The 17,116-nt window shown below is 35.1% G+C and overlaps 1 protein-coding gene and 1 long non-coding RNA gene across 4 annotated transcripts in view; one reads left to right on the top strand and one right to left on the bottom strand.

The window, feature by feature from the left end:
- The window catches only part of LOC307181584, a 56,132-nt gene extending 54,576 nt beyond the window's left edge, over window positions 1-1,556 (top strand). Inside the window, exon 5 of the long non-coding RNA XR_013826957.1 lies at window positions 1,248-1,556. This is a non-coding gene — a long non-coding RNA (uncharacterized lncRNA). The remainder of the gene's footprint in view (window positions 1-1,247) is intronic.
- PPP4R3A (protein phosphatase 4 regulatory subunit 3A) overlaps window positions 1-17,116 on the bottom strand; it is a 44,477-nt gene that overhangs the window by 14,564 nt on the left and 12,797 nt on the right. For 2 of the 3 annotated variants that reach the window (XM_079912141.1, XM_079912143.1), the window contains exons 2-7: window positions 13,401-13,456; window positions 10,270-10,368; window positions 5,696-6,313; window positions 2,452-2,529; window positions 2,254-2,370; window positions 1,653-1,808 (exon numbers count right to left, since the gene is read on the bottom strand). In XM_079912141.1, coding sequence (XP_079768267.1) covers window positions 1,653-1,808; window positions 2,254-2,370; window positions 2,452-2,529; window positions 5,696-6,313; window positions 10,270-10,368; window positions 13,401-13,456 — 1,124 coding nt within the window. The remainder of the gene's footprint in view (window positions 1-1,652; window positions 1,809-2,253; window positions 2,371-2,451; window positions 2,530-5,695; window positions 6,314-10,269; window positions 10,369-13,400; window positions 13,457-17,116) is intronic. The other variant, XM_079912142.1, reaches the window with a different exon arrangement.

Raw genomic sequence — 17,116 nt, 5'->3', positions numbered from 1 at the left:
TTTAAAATAAATTTAAGAAAAAATTAGTTGGTACCTGAATGTCTGAAATTGGGGGAAACAAGATTACGTTATTTAGAGAGCACACAGGAGAACAAATATATTATAGATATTCCAAATGACATACAAAATTGACTTAGTTTTCCTGATGCTCTACTATGACTGGTTTTCCTGGCTGAAGAGGAAAAATTGAGAGGCATTCAGTGAGAAAAATCCCTGCTCTTGCCTATATATGCAATGGTAGGATAGACAGAGAAAATGCAGACATACATGGAAATAACGAATCAAGACTGGGAATCAAGAAGACGACTGCGTATGAATGAAGTACATCAATGTATGTTCAACTAGTGGGTTACAGCGCCAACAAGAATAGCCTTTATTTTATACACACACACACACACACACACACACAGGCTTTCAAGATAGGACTATTTTATAAAAGCAAAATGTGACATAATATTCAACAGTTCAAACTGGCACTTCCTGCACCTACCCTAACATTACAATTTTGTAAACAAGTGTTAAATATAGAAGTTACTAGGCATTCCACTTCATTTTGACATCACAACACATTACGATCTCTTTAAAAAGTCTATTTCCTCATTTTGTAAAAATATGATAGGCTGGAATTCTACATATATTTTTTTCTAAGAGATTGTCTTTTTACCCTCTCTGTTTGAGGGCAGAATATCTTAGTTTATTCTTAAGTAAAAAGTTACTTCCAAGATTTTATGGGGGAAAGAGAAAATAAAAAATCAGGATGATTGGTTTAATTATCTGAAAAGAAAACAGAGCACAAACATTTACGGCTTCCACATAAGCCATGTACCACAGACTCTGGGAGAACCTTTCACATCACCAGGATACATTCTCTCACCGACTCTGAAATTGATGGGTAAGTGAGTGAGTGAGTGAGTGAATGTGAGTGAGTGAGTGAGTGAGTGAGTGAGTGTGTGTGTGTGTGTGTGTGTGTGTGTGTGTGTGTGTACACAACACAACAGCTTGTTCCCTATGGTTAGGCAGTAAAGAAAGCACCCTAAACACTTTCCAAAGGAATGTGCTTCATCATTCTTGATGATTTTGAGACTCTATCCCTAGCAAAGCCAATGTTTTCCTAGGGAAGTTAGTCATAATTCCACATATAGAAGAACAATTTATTGATTAAATGATTTAAACAACACTACATAGCACATTAACTTCTGAATTAAGAAACTTAATCTCAAATTTTTTTTTTTTCTTTTTTTTTGCAGTACACGGGCCTCTCACTGTGTGGCCTCTCCCGTTGCAGAGCACAGGCTCCGGACGCGCAGGCTCAGCGGCCATGGCTCACGGGCCCAGCCGCTCCGCAGCATGTGGGATCTTCCCGGACCGGGGCACGAACCCGTGTCCCCTGCACTGGCAGGCGGACTCTCAACCACTGCGCCACCAGGGAAGCCCGATCTCAAAAATTTTTAAAGAAATTTAAGTTGAGCATTAACAACTGCTGTAAGACAATTTATAAACTGAGACAGGAGCCAGTTAGGGAAGAATAAGCCATGATATTATGGCTACACTCTTCTCAAACATCAACTATTTAAATCTTTAAGAAATGAATAATAAATACACTTATAGCTTCCCATGTATAAATACTTACTGTTAGTGCAAATAATATTTACCTTGTTGGTTATTTTTTGCTCTGTTAACTTCTTACTTACATCATCATTCTGTTGTGCCTCCTGCATGACAAACTCTCGTACCATGGATGGATTATATTCAACCAAGTATGAGAATATATCAGTAGCAGCACTTCGCACCTGTGTATCATCCATGCCCTGCAGATAAAAAGCACTTATTTCTCCTATAATAACAAAAATATGGAACTTGAAGCTATATAAATCCAAAACCTGACAAATTATAAGAGAACATTTGAATAAAAAAAGAGAGGTCAAGGAAATTCTGCTTATGTAAAATTCTTCTTCTCTGGATAAAGTTATACTTTCTTTTACTCCTGTTTTCTTTTCTACTTTAACATTTCAACTAATAGGCTGCAAAGTTAACAAATTATCGATATTAAAAATATGGAAAATTCCTGTATGTGTCCTTTCAGTACTCTCTGTAAGGACTAATACTAGAATTTTATAGCTTTTTAACTTTATGTAATACACAACTGATATTAAATATTGGCTATAATCAAACAGTTGCATGCTACATAAGAAATATACTATTTTGTGGATTAAAAATATGATGGTAATTAAGTAGAAGGAGAAACAAACTTACAAGGATGACTTCTAAAGCTGGTAATATACCCATGTTTGACAAAGTCTTGAAAAAAGCATCTCTGTTTTGAGGTTGTAGCGTTTGGGAGAACGCACAAAATTCTTTTAAAAAGTTAACCTGAAATTAGGAAAAAGGATAAGTGAATATAAAAGGTGTATTGTTTTAGCTTCATGCCCTCCATAATATCAAATTTCTTACCAATTCCTGTCTTTTTTCCTCATCTGTTGCTTCATCTGTTAGCTGTGCAAACAAATCTGTCAGAAATTTTTCATCTTCCTGTGAAATCAAAGGATAAATTAATTATGCTAATAGTAACAGTGTAATATATTTTCAAAACGCTAATACAGAAGATATAAATCGCAATAACTGGAAAAGGAGAAGATGGTATTGGCAATGCTGTTTTTTAAAAGAGAAGGAAAAAACTATGAAAGGATAAATTGGGGATTTGTACAAAGATTATCCTTTATATTTCGGCAAGGCTCTATTTCTTAAGTCTAGTTAAGGGCCACATTATAAACACTTTAGGCTTTGCGGACTCCACCACAGCTACTCAATTCTGCTGTTATAGTAGGAAGCAGCCACAGGCAATGTCAATGAACAAGTATGGCTCTGTTCAGATAAAACTTTATTTACAAAAACAAACATGGTCTGTAGACCCATGATTTTCATAGGGTTTCATAATCTTAACTTTAGAAGTTAAGGTTCTACAACCACTCAAATAAAGATAAAACTTCCTTCATGTTTTAAAACCAGAAATGATTCAATTATGTAAAAAGCTAAATTCAGAACTTTTAAAGAAACATCTATTATTTGAAGCTATCCACCTACAGACATATAACAATAATTATTAAATTATTCTATGTTAAATTGTATTAAATTATTTTAGAAATGATTCAAAAGATCTCTCATAGGATACTCATCTGGGCATGTAAAAGTTAGAGTATAGAACTTGGAAATAACCTCATATGTTATCTTATCTTACCTCCTTATTTTATAATTGAGACAGATTAAGAAATTTACCCAATGCCCAATCACAGTTAGCAGGTAGGTGGTAGAGCCTTCCTGACTGCCTGTTCAATTTTTTGTCACTATTTTTAGTTAAGATTTTGTTTTAATTCCATACTACCTCAGCTAGTAGAAATAAATTCAACACTACATGCCCTACAGACATGCCTAAGTCTAAATGTATATATGTATGTGTGTGTGTGTGTATATATATATATATACACACACATGTATATGTATGTGTACGTATGTATGTATGTGTGTATCTCCCACTAGTTTATAAACCCCTTATTCACTGCTGCAGGTGCTCAAGAAACATTTTCTGTGACACCAAATTAGTTTGGCTATTCCACCTTTACTTTTTCTGCAGTGTACAAATAGGCCACACCTCAAATGGCATCCAATATCAAGATCCATCTCAGACATAATATATCCCACCAAATGGAAATCAAATGATTAAAAAAGATTCTCTGAACTTCTGTGAAGTACAGAGAATTAAGAAGGTTCAACAGTATTACAAAGAATCAGTCAACAGTAAGGGTTATGACTGTGTACAAGGTAAGAACCTGCTTTAATTACTCCTTGTCAAAAAATGTGTAAAACTCACCTTCCTTCATAGCAGCACTTTCAATATAAATGCTCAGCATCAAGAGAAACAGAAAGACCTACAGCACTGGCAGCCTGCATTTTACAGAGCGTATTGTAGGGAAACAAAGACTTAACAACTTGAAATTATTCATACTTAATGAGTAAAACTGGCATTTTACAGGTCTGAAGACCAAGAAAACAAAGAAGTGACAAATCCCTATATAACAAAATGAGAACCATGTGGAGCTGAAGAAAGGGACCAGCAGTGCTTAGGACTATCCAAGGAGACCAGAAATCAGAACTAGACCAAAACAGAGGATCTATTAGGTAGCTAGCAAAAACTAGTTCCTTAGCAAAGAACAAATGAAAATTGGTACCAGAACACCCTTCTTCTTCCATTATCAATCACAATACACTATGTCAAGGAATACTGTTGTACTTACCAGACTGTATTGCCTATGTTATTTGTCTGTCTTAAATGAATGGAAAACATGTCAAATTAATCAACGTGAACTGGACTTATCACTAGCTTCAGGAAAGCAGTTTTGGTAAAATTGACTTTTCTATCTAAATTCATATATATATATATATATATATATTAAGGTGATAAAACCAGGGTCACTGGAAATACAGCAATTTTCTAAAAAGGAATAGACAAAAATTAAATTTACTGTTTTACTCATAACATGTGCTACCAAGCAGCTCTAACTGACATTTATTTGCCTCTTTCTTAAATTCAAATCCAGGTTTCAAATAATTATTTTATTTGTAGATCTGAGGTAAGGTCTTACAATAGCTTTCAAATCATATCACACAGCTGTTATTGTTACAACATCTTGAGCATGAAGAAACAAAACACACAGGAAGTGTGCAACTCACAAATATTTGCACTATGCAAACATATTTCAACTGGACTAGACTAATTCATGCACCATGGGATAAATTACTGAGAGATTCTCTGACTTTGGGGGTGTTACAAATGCAGATTACCGGCCAGCTCAGACATTTGGATTGTGTGCTATGTGCAGAATCCAGGATGCATCCTAGGCAGTTCTGATGCAAGCACCCTAACACACCACACCCGAGAGACTGGGCATACTCTAAAAAGAAAATCTGGAGTTTAATAGGCAATTATTAATAGATACTTTAAAATAATACTCAGGAGTCTTGTATCACGTTCAATGCTTTATAGGCATGCATCTGATCTAATCTTCAGATGACCTTATAGGGTAGGTACTAATATCACCAACCTTAAGATCAGGAAGCTGAAGCTTTAAGAGATTAAGAAAGTTGCCCAAGCCACATAGCTATTAAGTGACAGGCAGAGCTGAAACTCATACTCTAGCCTAACCTCCCCACACTCTCATCCATTACAAAAGCATGCCTCTTGGTAGGGAGACATGCAGCTATAACTTGCCAACATCTGCTGTACCTCTAATAAATAATTACCTGGGAGTTGTATAAATGCTATAGAATTTGTATTCTATATTTAATGACATATTTCTTGGCTTCTCTTTTATTTTTCTTTCCTCTTCCAATCTATTCTGTTCTATGCATAACTGATAGATTAATATCCCTAAAATTCCACATTCAAGTGTTTCATTAAGATCCTTTTCCTATTTCTTCAAGCTAGATTTTTTTTTTTAAATTACATTTATCACCCCTAATCCAACACAACCTTCTGGTCCCACAGTATTATATATTATAATCTCTTGTAATATCACCAAAATACATACCTTTAGACAAAAATTAAAAATTCAATTTGTGTGCCTAAAAGGAACAGAAAATTATTTCTGCTGAAGGCAATCAGTATCTTTTTAAGTAGGAAAAAAAGAATGATCTAACTCACCTGTAACATACCAACAATTTCTACCTTATTGAAAAAGATAAAAGAGTGAAGTGTTGATAACATATTTTCTTCAAAGACTGAAGGGGTAGGTAGAACCATGTCTTGTATATACTGAACTCGGTATGTCTGATGAATTTTTTGTTTCAGCTCAGGATCTGATATGGGAATCACTTCTTTAAACTTGGCTGTTTTTGTTAGAAATTCCCTATGTTTTCGTGGTTGTGATAAAGCAGGATCATATTCTAAGCATCCAATGACGTCCATTATACATTCCTCAGAGAACATAACTTCAAAAAGAGCAGTTCGATTCAAGAGGAAGATGCCTTTGATAATTTCATACAAGTGGTGCAGTCCTTCAATATTTTCCAAATCCTCACACACATGAAAAAGCTCTAAGAGCTTTTTAATGTAACCCTCATTTTCCAGTGCTAGTGCAAGTTTTTCACGACGCAGGGGGGAAGGTAAAGATGATGCCACAAGTTCTGCAATTTCCTCAAGGCGACTTAATTCACAAGATGGCAATTCTAAACCTGGCGATGACATATCATCAAAACGCTCCTCTTCAGACTCATCTACAAGGTCCTGAGTGATGTCCACTGATGGGTCCTTTCCTTGAACCTAGTAAACAAGATTTATGATAGCTGACAAAGTATAATCAAAGCAAATCTAAATGGTATTCTTAGATACAAGAGATGTTATAAGAAAACTATTAATGGTAATTTTCAAGTTTAAGACTAGACAAACTTTAAGTCTTCAAACTTGACACCGGTGCTTTGTGACCACCTAGAGGGGTGGGATAGGTAGGGTGGGAGCGAGATGCAAGAGGGAGGGGATATGGGGATATATGTATAGCTGATTCACTTTGTGATACAGCAGAAACTAACACACCATTGTAAAGCAATTTATATTCCAATAAAGATGTTAAAAAAAAACAAAGCTCGACACAATTGCCTACTTTCCTGAACACATTTCTACACATTTCTACAAATAACATACACTTTCGATTTTAAGGAAGGAAGTTCAAAGTTCAGAAATGGAATAAGCTTTCTTGTAAGTACAAGGTTTGCCAGCAACGGAAACATTGTAAAGATCCACTAAACTAACTGTGACTGTGACTTACAGTGCCCTGCAGACGCATAACATATAGAGTGGTAAAACATCCACTCACGTTTTATATCCATGGCCTCTTTTCCAGCAGACCAGGGCAAATCTCAGAGACACTCCTAGCACTGTGCTCTGGTAGAGCCACAAAACTCTTCGAAGTTTAAGTAAAATTCAAACAAATACTGTGACCATAGAAAAAATATATAATTGTAAGCAATAAGAAAAATATTTAATATCAGTTAATTTAGAAACCAAGGGCCAAGAGCATTTACAAATTGGCTTTGGACCAAAGTAGGTCACTGATTTGGTATGAAAACGCTGGTTGGTAGCCCAAAATGATGATTAAGAAAAACTGAGTGGGAAACAAGTGCACCCACACAAAAATAAAACCACATAAAAAGTAACTGCAACCTATGTGTAGCAGAGCTATCCCCTAGGAATACCTGCTTAAAGTTAAGTAACCAAACCATGGAAGTTCTCCTTTCTACACACCCAAACCTATACCTCTCATGATCCCCTAGAAGCTCTAAAGTTTGTCATAAACCCCAACTGTATGTCAGTGTAGGGGCTCTAATTATAAAAAGATAACTTATACGTCTTCACAATTAAATACATTTTAAGGTAAAAGAAAATTTTTACAAAAGGTCGAAGACGTATTTTGGAATGAAATGAGTTTTGCTATCTTGGCCCTGTAATTTGAGACACTGCCACTAAACCAGCCCAAAAGGCCAAGATGAATGGCAAAGGGATGGAAAACTTAGGCCTTATATGAAATGACCAACAAACTTAAATTGCTTAGCATGGTTAAGAGATGTTGATGGATACTAGAAGGGAAGAAGTCCTGGACTAAGTCTAGAAAAATGCTGCAAGGCAATACCGTCTTGACCTTAACCCAGTGGGCAGCACCACTAAAAGGAGGCTAGGCACATTCACAGCTTTTACCTGGCATGGTCTCAAGTTGGCCCTGGATTTTTTTAAATTACGTAAGATCTCATCACAGCTTTAGACTCCTAGTATTCAAGCTATGGCTCTACCTATAGAAAAATGGTAGGGGTTTGTTTACAAAACCAATGATAAGGGATGAGAGCCCTTATTATAATGAAAAATGCCATCTTCTGGAGTTAATTTGCAAATACGAAGGCTGAACAGGTAATCAAAAAGACCTGTGTTTAGGAATTTGATCTTCTCAGGGAAACATGGTGAAACTGTAATAATCTGACAAATATGTTTCAGTCTTACTTTCAGAAGAGAAGCAATAGAAGAATGAAAATTTAAAAAGGAAAATAGACTAAGCTAGAAGAGAGAGCTTTCCTTATGAGAAAGGATAAATCTCAGAAGTCAATCTGGACAGATATGAAGCAAATGAGAATGTGAAGATCATAAAGATATAAAAAGGAAAAAGAGATGCACCCAGACATAACTGCTATCAAGGAGAGTACTAGATAATGTGGAGATTTTTTAGTTGTTTCTAGATAAAAAAATGATGAGTTCAAGAAATAGAGAAACATAAGATCTCAGAGAACAAAATACAGTAAATTCCCTAAAATAAGCCAGGATCCAGAAATTAATTGAGAAGTACAGCCAGGATCATAAGAGTCATTGAGAAATGACATCTTGAACATAAACTATGTAAAAGTTGGGAGGGGAAGATCAGAAAGGAACAACAAAGTAGGCAGTGATTCCCAGGAAAGTTATTGTAGAGCAAAGTATACAAGTACTACTACTTGTGCCCCAAGAGAAAATGACGGAAAAATTTATGGTGTTACAGACTAAGGAGAAGCATAATAAAGCCCCAACAATTTTAAAGGAGAGCCAGGCATGACGGTTAACAGATTGAGTCCAGGTCTGAGTTAAATATTGACCCAATAAAAGATTGTGTCCAGGGTGCGACTGTTCATCTTAGAAAGGTGAAAGAGAACAAGATTTTTCTTAATAACGGGTGCTTTCAGCACCACCCTGAGCTCATTAATCTTTTCTCTTTCTATGGAAGAACTCCACATGACAAAAATCTAGAGGAACATGCTGTAAAAACAACTGTATGAGACAGAAAGCAAAGAAAACATGAAGAAAGCATAAAAACATGTTAGCTTTTCACATGTTAAGAGAAGGAAAGGGACAGCTTAACAGGCAGGTTAATTTATGAAAAACACAGCTAAGTAGAATTATATAGCAGAAATAAATCCTGCAAGTTAAGGAGAAACTGTGCCTCAAGAGCACTGTGGCTTCTCCTAAGTCAGTGGCTCTTAAACTTCAGGCTGCATCAGAATCACCTGAAGCAGGCGTTGACAAACGAGCCAAACCTGGACCACCACTTGTTTTTGTAAATAAAATTTTACTGGAAGAGAACGATGTCCATTTATTTATGTGTTATCTATAGCTACTTTCACAGTACAACAGCAGAACAGAATAGCTGTTAAACTGTATGGTCCACAAACCCTAAAATATTTACCATCTTGCCCTTTACAGAGAAAATCTGACTTAGAGGGCTTGTTAAAATAGAATTACTGGTACCTACTCATAGTTTCTGATTCAGTAGATCTGGGATGGGGGTCTCAGAATTTGCATTTCTAACAGATCCCAGGTCATGCTCATCCTGCTGGTCTGAGGACCACACCTTGAGAACCAATGAATTAAAGAATCTCCTGAAAGTTATTTATTCTCCAGATAAAATAAACATGAAGATAGAGAAAGCATCCTTAGGATGTAATGGTCTAAATAAGTCCATAACAAGAACCAGTGGCTTTAGCCATCAGAGCGCATAAAAAATGACCATTCTCAAAAGACTGTGGAGATTTTATCACTAGACTGAGGTACTAGAACCATTAAGGAATTCCAGAATCAATTGAGAACATGCATGATGACACTGAAGAGACAGTCAAGAGCCATAAGAAGTTACTGAACAAGGGGTAACACGATCAGACTTGCATTTTTAAAAAGATCACTCCAGCTGTGGTACAGATTTGGGAATGAAAGCAATGAACCAGGCAAGCAATGATGGTGGCTTAGTAAATTAACAGCAATGAAAATGAAGGTAAGTGAATGCATTTAAGACTTACAATTGAGGGACTGAATGGATACAGAAGATGAAGGAAGGATAAACACGTTTCTGGCTTCAGCAACTGGGTGGCATTTACTGAGATGAGAGAGATAGCTAGGAGAATGAACAAATCTCGGTGAGATTACGTTCAGTCTTAGACTATTAAATTTGAGATGCTAGTTAGCACTCATGGAGGAGCTCTCAAAAGCAGCTGGATATAAAACTCTGGAGTTCAGAAAAGGTCTGGGCTGGGTAGATTAATGTCAATAAACTGTACTTTCCTATAAATCAAGCTTTTTCACAGACAGCAGTGAATTTAGAAGATCTATATGAAATGTGTCTCTATTTAAAGTTTGGGGCATTAGCATAAAGCACAGCAAAAAACAAAATGCTTAAAAAGAAAGCATGTTGATTTTCTGATTTTTAAAATTACCTGACATATTTTCTCCCAAATTTCATCACATCCAGCTTTTTCTTGAAAGCTAAGGGCCAAGTCATAATTTTCTGCTTCAGACCACACAATCAAAGTGTCCTTGAGAGAAAAGAAGTCTGAATGATTAACATATATTATCACAAACTACTTCAAAGTATAAGGCAAATGAACAAAGCAATAGGGAATTGAGAATGGTACTCATTTTTACTTTTTGTAACACTGATGTCAGTAATTTCCAATGCCTTTTTGCACTTCACTTTATCCAATCTATAAAATGAAAACATTCTCCTTAAGGAGAAGTTGAACCAATATATGAAAAGCACTACAAATTGAGCACATAATCTAAATATATCAAAAGATACAAACTAAACATTATATCAATCCTTTGCTTGCACATTAAGTTACATTTTATGCTCTAGTCAAAACGCTCAAAGAGGAAGTCCTGAGTATTCAGTAGCAAGGGCATGTCAGGAGGATGTGATTAATAAACATAGCTGCTCCTCCTCCTCTCTAACTTTCAGTATCAGGTGTTCTTTACCTGGGGCACTTGAGGCCCATGACGCCCTTGAAATTATTGGCTAAATTTGTAACGTGAGCATTTACCTGGACAGAGGTTTTCTAACTTTCACCAAAGTTCAAGAAGCAAGATGCTCCTACCACCTACCACCCTTTTATCCATTTCATACCAATTTTTGTTTTTTTAATGATAGTTTAATAAACAGTTCAACAGTTTTTACTAAGATGTAATCTCAGCAAGACACTACAATTATAATACCGAGACCACTTTATATTTCCTGTAGTACAAATAGTCTGTATTCTACAATATGCATGGTATATTTATAGGGTCTAAGGTATCTTTTTGAAATTACTGACTATAAATAAACACATACACTGTTTCACAGCAATTAACCATTTCAAAAAAGAGCCTTCCAGAGGGATCTATGAATCACATTAAGAATTTGTGAATGGCACTAGGGAGAGTTACATTTGAAAACGAAGCCTAATGTAACAGCTACCATGTAGCCTTTTTCAAACTGGTCCAAAGAGACGAATTAGGAGTAGAAATTAGATGTGAACACAATATAAAGAAAAATAATTTAATCTAATAAGTAACTGAAAGGAGCCAAGCCAAGGCTGGCTGAGCATCTACTGAAATGATAAAAGCTCCTGTATTGAGGAGGAAACATGACTATATTTTAAGGTATCTTAAAAGAGCTATGTAATTTCTAATACTTTTCAGTACCTCGTAAGGACACCACTTATTGTACACAAATGGATCCCATGTTTAAAAATTTGTCTGCTAAATTGCATATTTACTCTGTTCAATTATTTAACTGTCAATCATGAGACCAAGTCTCTTACTGAACTAAAGTGATGCCAGCCAGAAGTAAATAAACAATCCTCTGATTAGGCTGTGCAGCATTACTAAGAGGATAAATCCGCAAATCTTACTCAGAATTCTAAAAAAGAGCTCAAAGACCCCTTTTTATTATCTTCAAGAACTTCAAGAGATCATAGATCCCAGGCAAGCAAGTGTTCCAGTGACTGAGTAGCTGTTCCAGCTCAAAATAATTTACATTAACATTGTAAGATCAACATGTCAGAAATTAGTCAGTTGGCCTCAGTTTCGTCTTTAAATAAATGGGATCATACTGTTTTGAAAACCAGTAATAAGGTAAGATCTATTGGAAGAAGTCTAAAACCACTATCACATTAGTAATAAGGTAAGTTTAAGACAATTGTAAGCAACTACTCTGTTACAATGTATATTCAGAATCATTTGGAGGCTTAAATCAGGGCACAGATAGAAATACGCTCTTAGTTATCCATTTGACAAATTCATAAGTTTGAAAATTTTTAGGAATTACTCTTCTGTTTTCCTTGAAGAGCCTAATTTTCACCAAATCATCCTGCTTGCTTATCATCCAACAGCCTATAGGTTAAGACATATAGATTTGTTCATTCATCCTCAAAAGAGACTTGATCTTTTCTTTTTCTTAGGATGTGCTTTTACTCTTCAGCTGACTGAAAACTCAAAACGTTAATTTATGTATAGAATATCAAAACCAAATAATACTCTAGTCTCCAGCCATTGCAATCTAACCTGAGGGTTTTCTTAAGAACACCAAATGCAACAAAGTGTATTTAACAGACCACTGAACCATCAAGAAAATATTTCATATTGTACCAATACCTGTTGGACAAATAAATCACCGTTATATAAATTTAGGAGTAAATATCCGATTTCCTAGGTACTATCTGTGTGACCTCAAGCAAGCCACAATCTTTAGGCATCATCTTATGTGCAAAATAAAACTAACTTGCCTCTAGTAGTATTTTAATAGTCAATGATGAAGCAAAGCACTTTATAATTTATAAAGTTATATATTTATATATTTATAAAGTAATATAAATGTGTTGGTAGTGTATTTTAAGTTATTTTATATCTGCATCTTCAGGGCAGTGAGGGAACTGATACTGATTTCATTGGCTTTGTAAAGCACTCAGTATTATCTACATGGGTATATTCTGAAATAAATACCAATTTTGATGACAGTGCTTGCAAGTATTAAGTGAGAGATTTACTTTCAGATATCTCTTGCATCAGAAGGGTACAAGAAAGAGAGTGTACTCAAATTGAAAGTTCTTAAAAAACTTACATCATTATAAGGTCCCAGTCAGGCTATATAAGAAATCAGATTCGTATTTATACTGAGTTGCTGTATAGAGATATGAATGTTCCTCCTGCACTAGCATTTACAACAGTGAAGGAAGGAGTTTCTACCATTTAGTTGTGTTAGTAGCTGATTATTCCATCAGTGGTCACTTTTTAAATTCTCTTTAGGTAGAAACAAGAAAACTGTGTCGTTTTAGGTTTTAACTTTTAAGAATAAGGCTCAGTTAGTCAAATATCTAGAACTTAGCTTAACTTGAAGCAAGTTTTTCTTTAATTTAAAATGACTGCTTTATATATACAGAGATTGGTAGAACTGGATTTTAGAATTAGACTGGCAAAGCATCTTATAATCTACTCCAAAATTTTCATTGTAAGGAATCAGATGGCAAATTTTCATTTAATCACCAAATCGAGAGGATAATATGCAAGATAAAGAACATCTTCAAAATTTTACCTGTTGTTTCTGGTATGCAGTATTAGGATTTATTTTGGACTCTAAAAGTAGAGAACCTAGGAAAGAGGAAAAAGAAAAAACAAACACATTCCATTATGTAACTGTAAAGCAGCAAAATTATATTCCCTTACATACACACACATTTCCTTTTTTGAAGGACTGATGCACATACAACTTCAGTTGAGGAAATATTATTTTAAAACAATACAAATTTAAATATAATAGCCTGTAACCTAAGAAATGCTTGCTTTATACATGTTTACTTTTAACAAAACAGACACGATCATCTAAAGAGCGAGCACTAGATGGTAAGAGAAATCTAACAACTCCTGGGCAGCAGAAGGTAGTGAAACAGCACAGTGTGAAGCCAGATGATCTGGGATTAAATCTCTAATATACAGTATTATTAGAGAAATAACTTAAAACATGCAAATAAGCATTATAAATAAAATCTGGTCTCTCTCAAGACTGAAAATAAGAATTCACTGGTAAAAGTCTGAAAACATCAAGGATATGATCCATTGCCCAAGTACATCCCCACATTATGATTCACCTTCAGAAAGTCTTATATTTCTGTTTAATACAGAAATCACACTTCTCCATCTTCAAATTATCAATTTACTTCTCAGAATAAGCTAATTTGCACATTTCTGTTTTTCCCCGGCAGTATCGTAAGACTCAAGGTATTAGAAAATAACTACTGCTTTGTGACAAAGAGCAAAATAATAATAAAAAATTTTATTTAAGTATAGTTGATTTACAATGTTGTGTTAAATTTCTACTGTACAACCAAGTGATTCAGTTATACATATATATATATATATACACACACACACACACATTTTTCATATTCTTTTCCATTATGGTTTAATCACAGGATACTGAATATAGTTCCCTGTGCTATACAGTAGGACCTTGTTGTTTATCCATTCTGTATGTAATAGTTTGTACCTGCTAACCCCAAACTCCCAATCCATTCCCTCATTCCCTCCCCTACCCCATCTCCCCCTTGGCAACCACAAGTCTGTTCTCTATATCTGTTAGTCTGTTTGTTTCATAGATAAGTTCATTTGTGTCATATTTTAGATTCCACATATAAGTGATATCATATGGTATTTGTCTTTCTCTGTCGGACTTACTTCACTTAGTATGATAATCTCTAGGTCAATCCATGTTGCTGCAAATGGCATTGTTTCACTCTTTTTTTACAGCTGAGTAGTATTCCATTGTACACAGGTACCACATCTTTATACATTCACCGGTCGATGGACAGGTTGTTTCCATGTCTTGGCTATTGTAAACAGTGCTGCTATGCACACTGGGGGGCATGTATCCTTTCAAATTAGTTTTCTGCAGCTATATGCCCAGGAGTGGGATTGCAGGATCATATGGCAACTCTGTTTTTAGTTTTTTAAGGAACCTCCATACTGTCTTCCATAGTGGCTGTATCAATTTACATTCCCACCAACAGTGCAGGAGGGTTCCCTTTTCTCCACATCCTCTCCAGCATTTGTTATTTGTAGACTTTTTAATCATGGCCATTCTGACTGCTGTGAGGTGGTACCTCATTGTAGTTTTTATTTGCATTTCTCTAATAATTAGCAATGTTGAGCATCTTTTCATGTGCCTGTTGGCCATCTGTATGTCTCCACAAAAAGCAAATTTTAAGACTAAATGTATACCTCTCCCCTCCTCAACCAATTCCAGTTTAAAGCCAAGTTCTGACCCAAAATACTTGAGAAAAAGCATTTCCTCTGCAGCTGTCTCTCATCCAAAGCTTTCAACTCTTCTCATATTACATTAAACAGTTGCTTTATCCATTCCAAATAGTGGCTAGACACTTGAGAAAAGGGCACTCTTAACATTTCCAAATTTGACTAGTTTTGCCTTTATGTTAAAATTTGTTTACTAAGTTTATGATACTGCCCCGTGTTAGTAATTTACTGATCATTCACTACCATGGGCTGGTAATGATGCTCAGTGATATTGAATATATATAGTAAAATACCAGCATTTGCCAAGCTGCAGTGACTTAATTTGCAAACACCTTGTGCACAAGAAAGCTTCCCACTTTACTTGAATCTTTCCAGTGTATAGCAAAGGTGAACTGCTTAACCCAAAATCTGTCTCTTACCCTGTCTGTACTTAAGGTAACTAAACAGTCTCCCTATTTTCTCCACCTGTACTCCCAACACCCCATTTCTTTAAGCTCTTTTCTTTTTACTATTTTTGGCTCACTGAGGTTCAGACAAATATTCTCACATTCTGGAGGAAGCCTGATTACTCTTCTTCCCATTTTTCCAACTTTTGCCACAATAATCAAAATAAATTTTCCAGTGCCCCTTAATTTTCTTTATGCACAATCAACGAATTTTTATTTCGGTAATTACTAAGAGCTGTCTAGTGATATATTTATAAGAAGAAAAAGCAGCAAGCAAACGAACTCAATGTCTAGAGTCCCTTAAAAGTATTAAAATTTCCAACTATCTCTGTAAATATTCTTTCACTGTTTATTGTTTAATTACTAGAACAAAAATTGCACCCTATTATTTCCCAATGAAATCACAAAGTATGTCAAGTACATTATGGATCAAACTTTTAAAAGATGAGTCATGGCATATAATCATATTCAAAACATGTTTCTATGAGAAAATACATTCCAAAAACCCTACTTTGAAATATATCATGTCCTCAAAAAACAATCAATCCGCAGAAAACTACATAAATAATAGAGTGAAACAAATGGATTACTTTATAACATATTTCAGAAGATGCAAGAGATCTAATGTCATAGAACCAAACTAAGTAAGTAATGCCACCTTAAAAGTCAAACTGCACAAAAGCACAAAGGAAAAAAATCAGACATCATTGATAAATGATGGTAACTGGACATAATCAAAATTAAAAACAAAAATAAAAAATGCTACAAACAATACCATTAAGAATGTGAAAAGAACCCACAGAATGTGCAAAATTATTTGGAAATCATATATCTGATAAGGGACTTGCATCCAGAACTCTTACAACTCAATAATAAAAAGATAACCCAATTTAAAAATGGGGAATGGATCCGAGTAGATATTTCTCCAAAGAAGATATACAAATGGAAAATAAACATGAAAAGAAGCTCACCACCTTTAGTCATTAGGGAAATGCGAACCAAAACCACAAAAAGATAACCATTTTACACCAGCTAGGAAGCCTATAATCAAAGACACACAATGACGTGAGCTGGCAACCATGTGGAGAAATTGGAACCCTCATACATTTTTCTTCTAGGTATATAAAAAGGCATCCACTTTGGAAAAATTTGGCAGTTCCTCAAAAACAGAGTTACGGGCAATTCCACTCCTAGGTACATACAAGAGAAACAAAAACATTTGCCCACACAAATTTGTGTACACACAGCAAAAAAGTGGAAACAATCCAAATGTCCAAAAACTGATGAATGGGTAAATAAAATGAAAGACTATTCGGCTATACAAAGATATGAAGTTCTGATCCATGCTGTAACTGAACCTTGAAAACGTAAGTTAAAGAAGCCAGTTACAAAGAACCACATGTTTTAGGACTGCATTTATATGAATGGTCCAGAATTTGCAAATTTAGAGGATTTGTAGATTAGTGGCTGTTTAGGACTGCGAGGAAGGGGGAACAAATGGGTAGTGATTGCTAATGGGTACACGATTTCTTTTAGAGGACAAAATGGTCTCTCA

Source organism: Stenella coeruleoalba (assembly GCF_951394435.1).
Source record: "Stenella coeruleoalba genome assembly, chromosome: 2".
Taxonomy (NCBI): Eukaryota; Metazoa; Chordata; class Mammalia; order Artiodactyla; family Delphinidae; genus Stenella; species Stenella coeruleoalba.
Note: the sequence above shows the minus strand (reverse complement) of the source record. Positions and strands in the feature narration are given on the sequence as shown.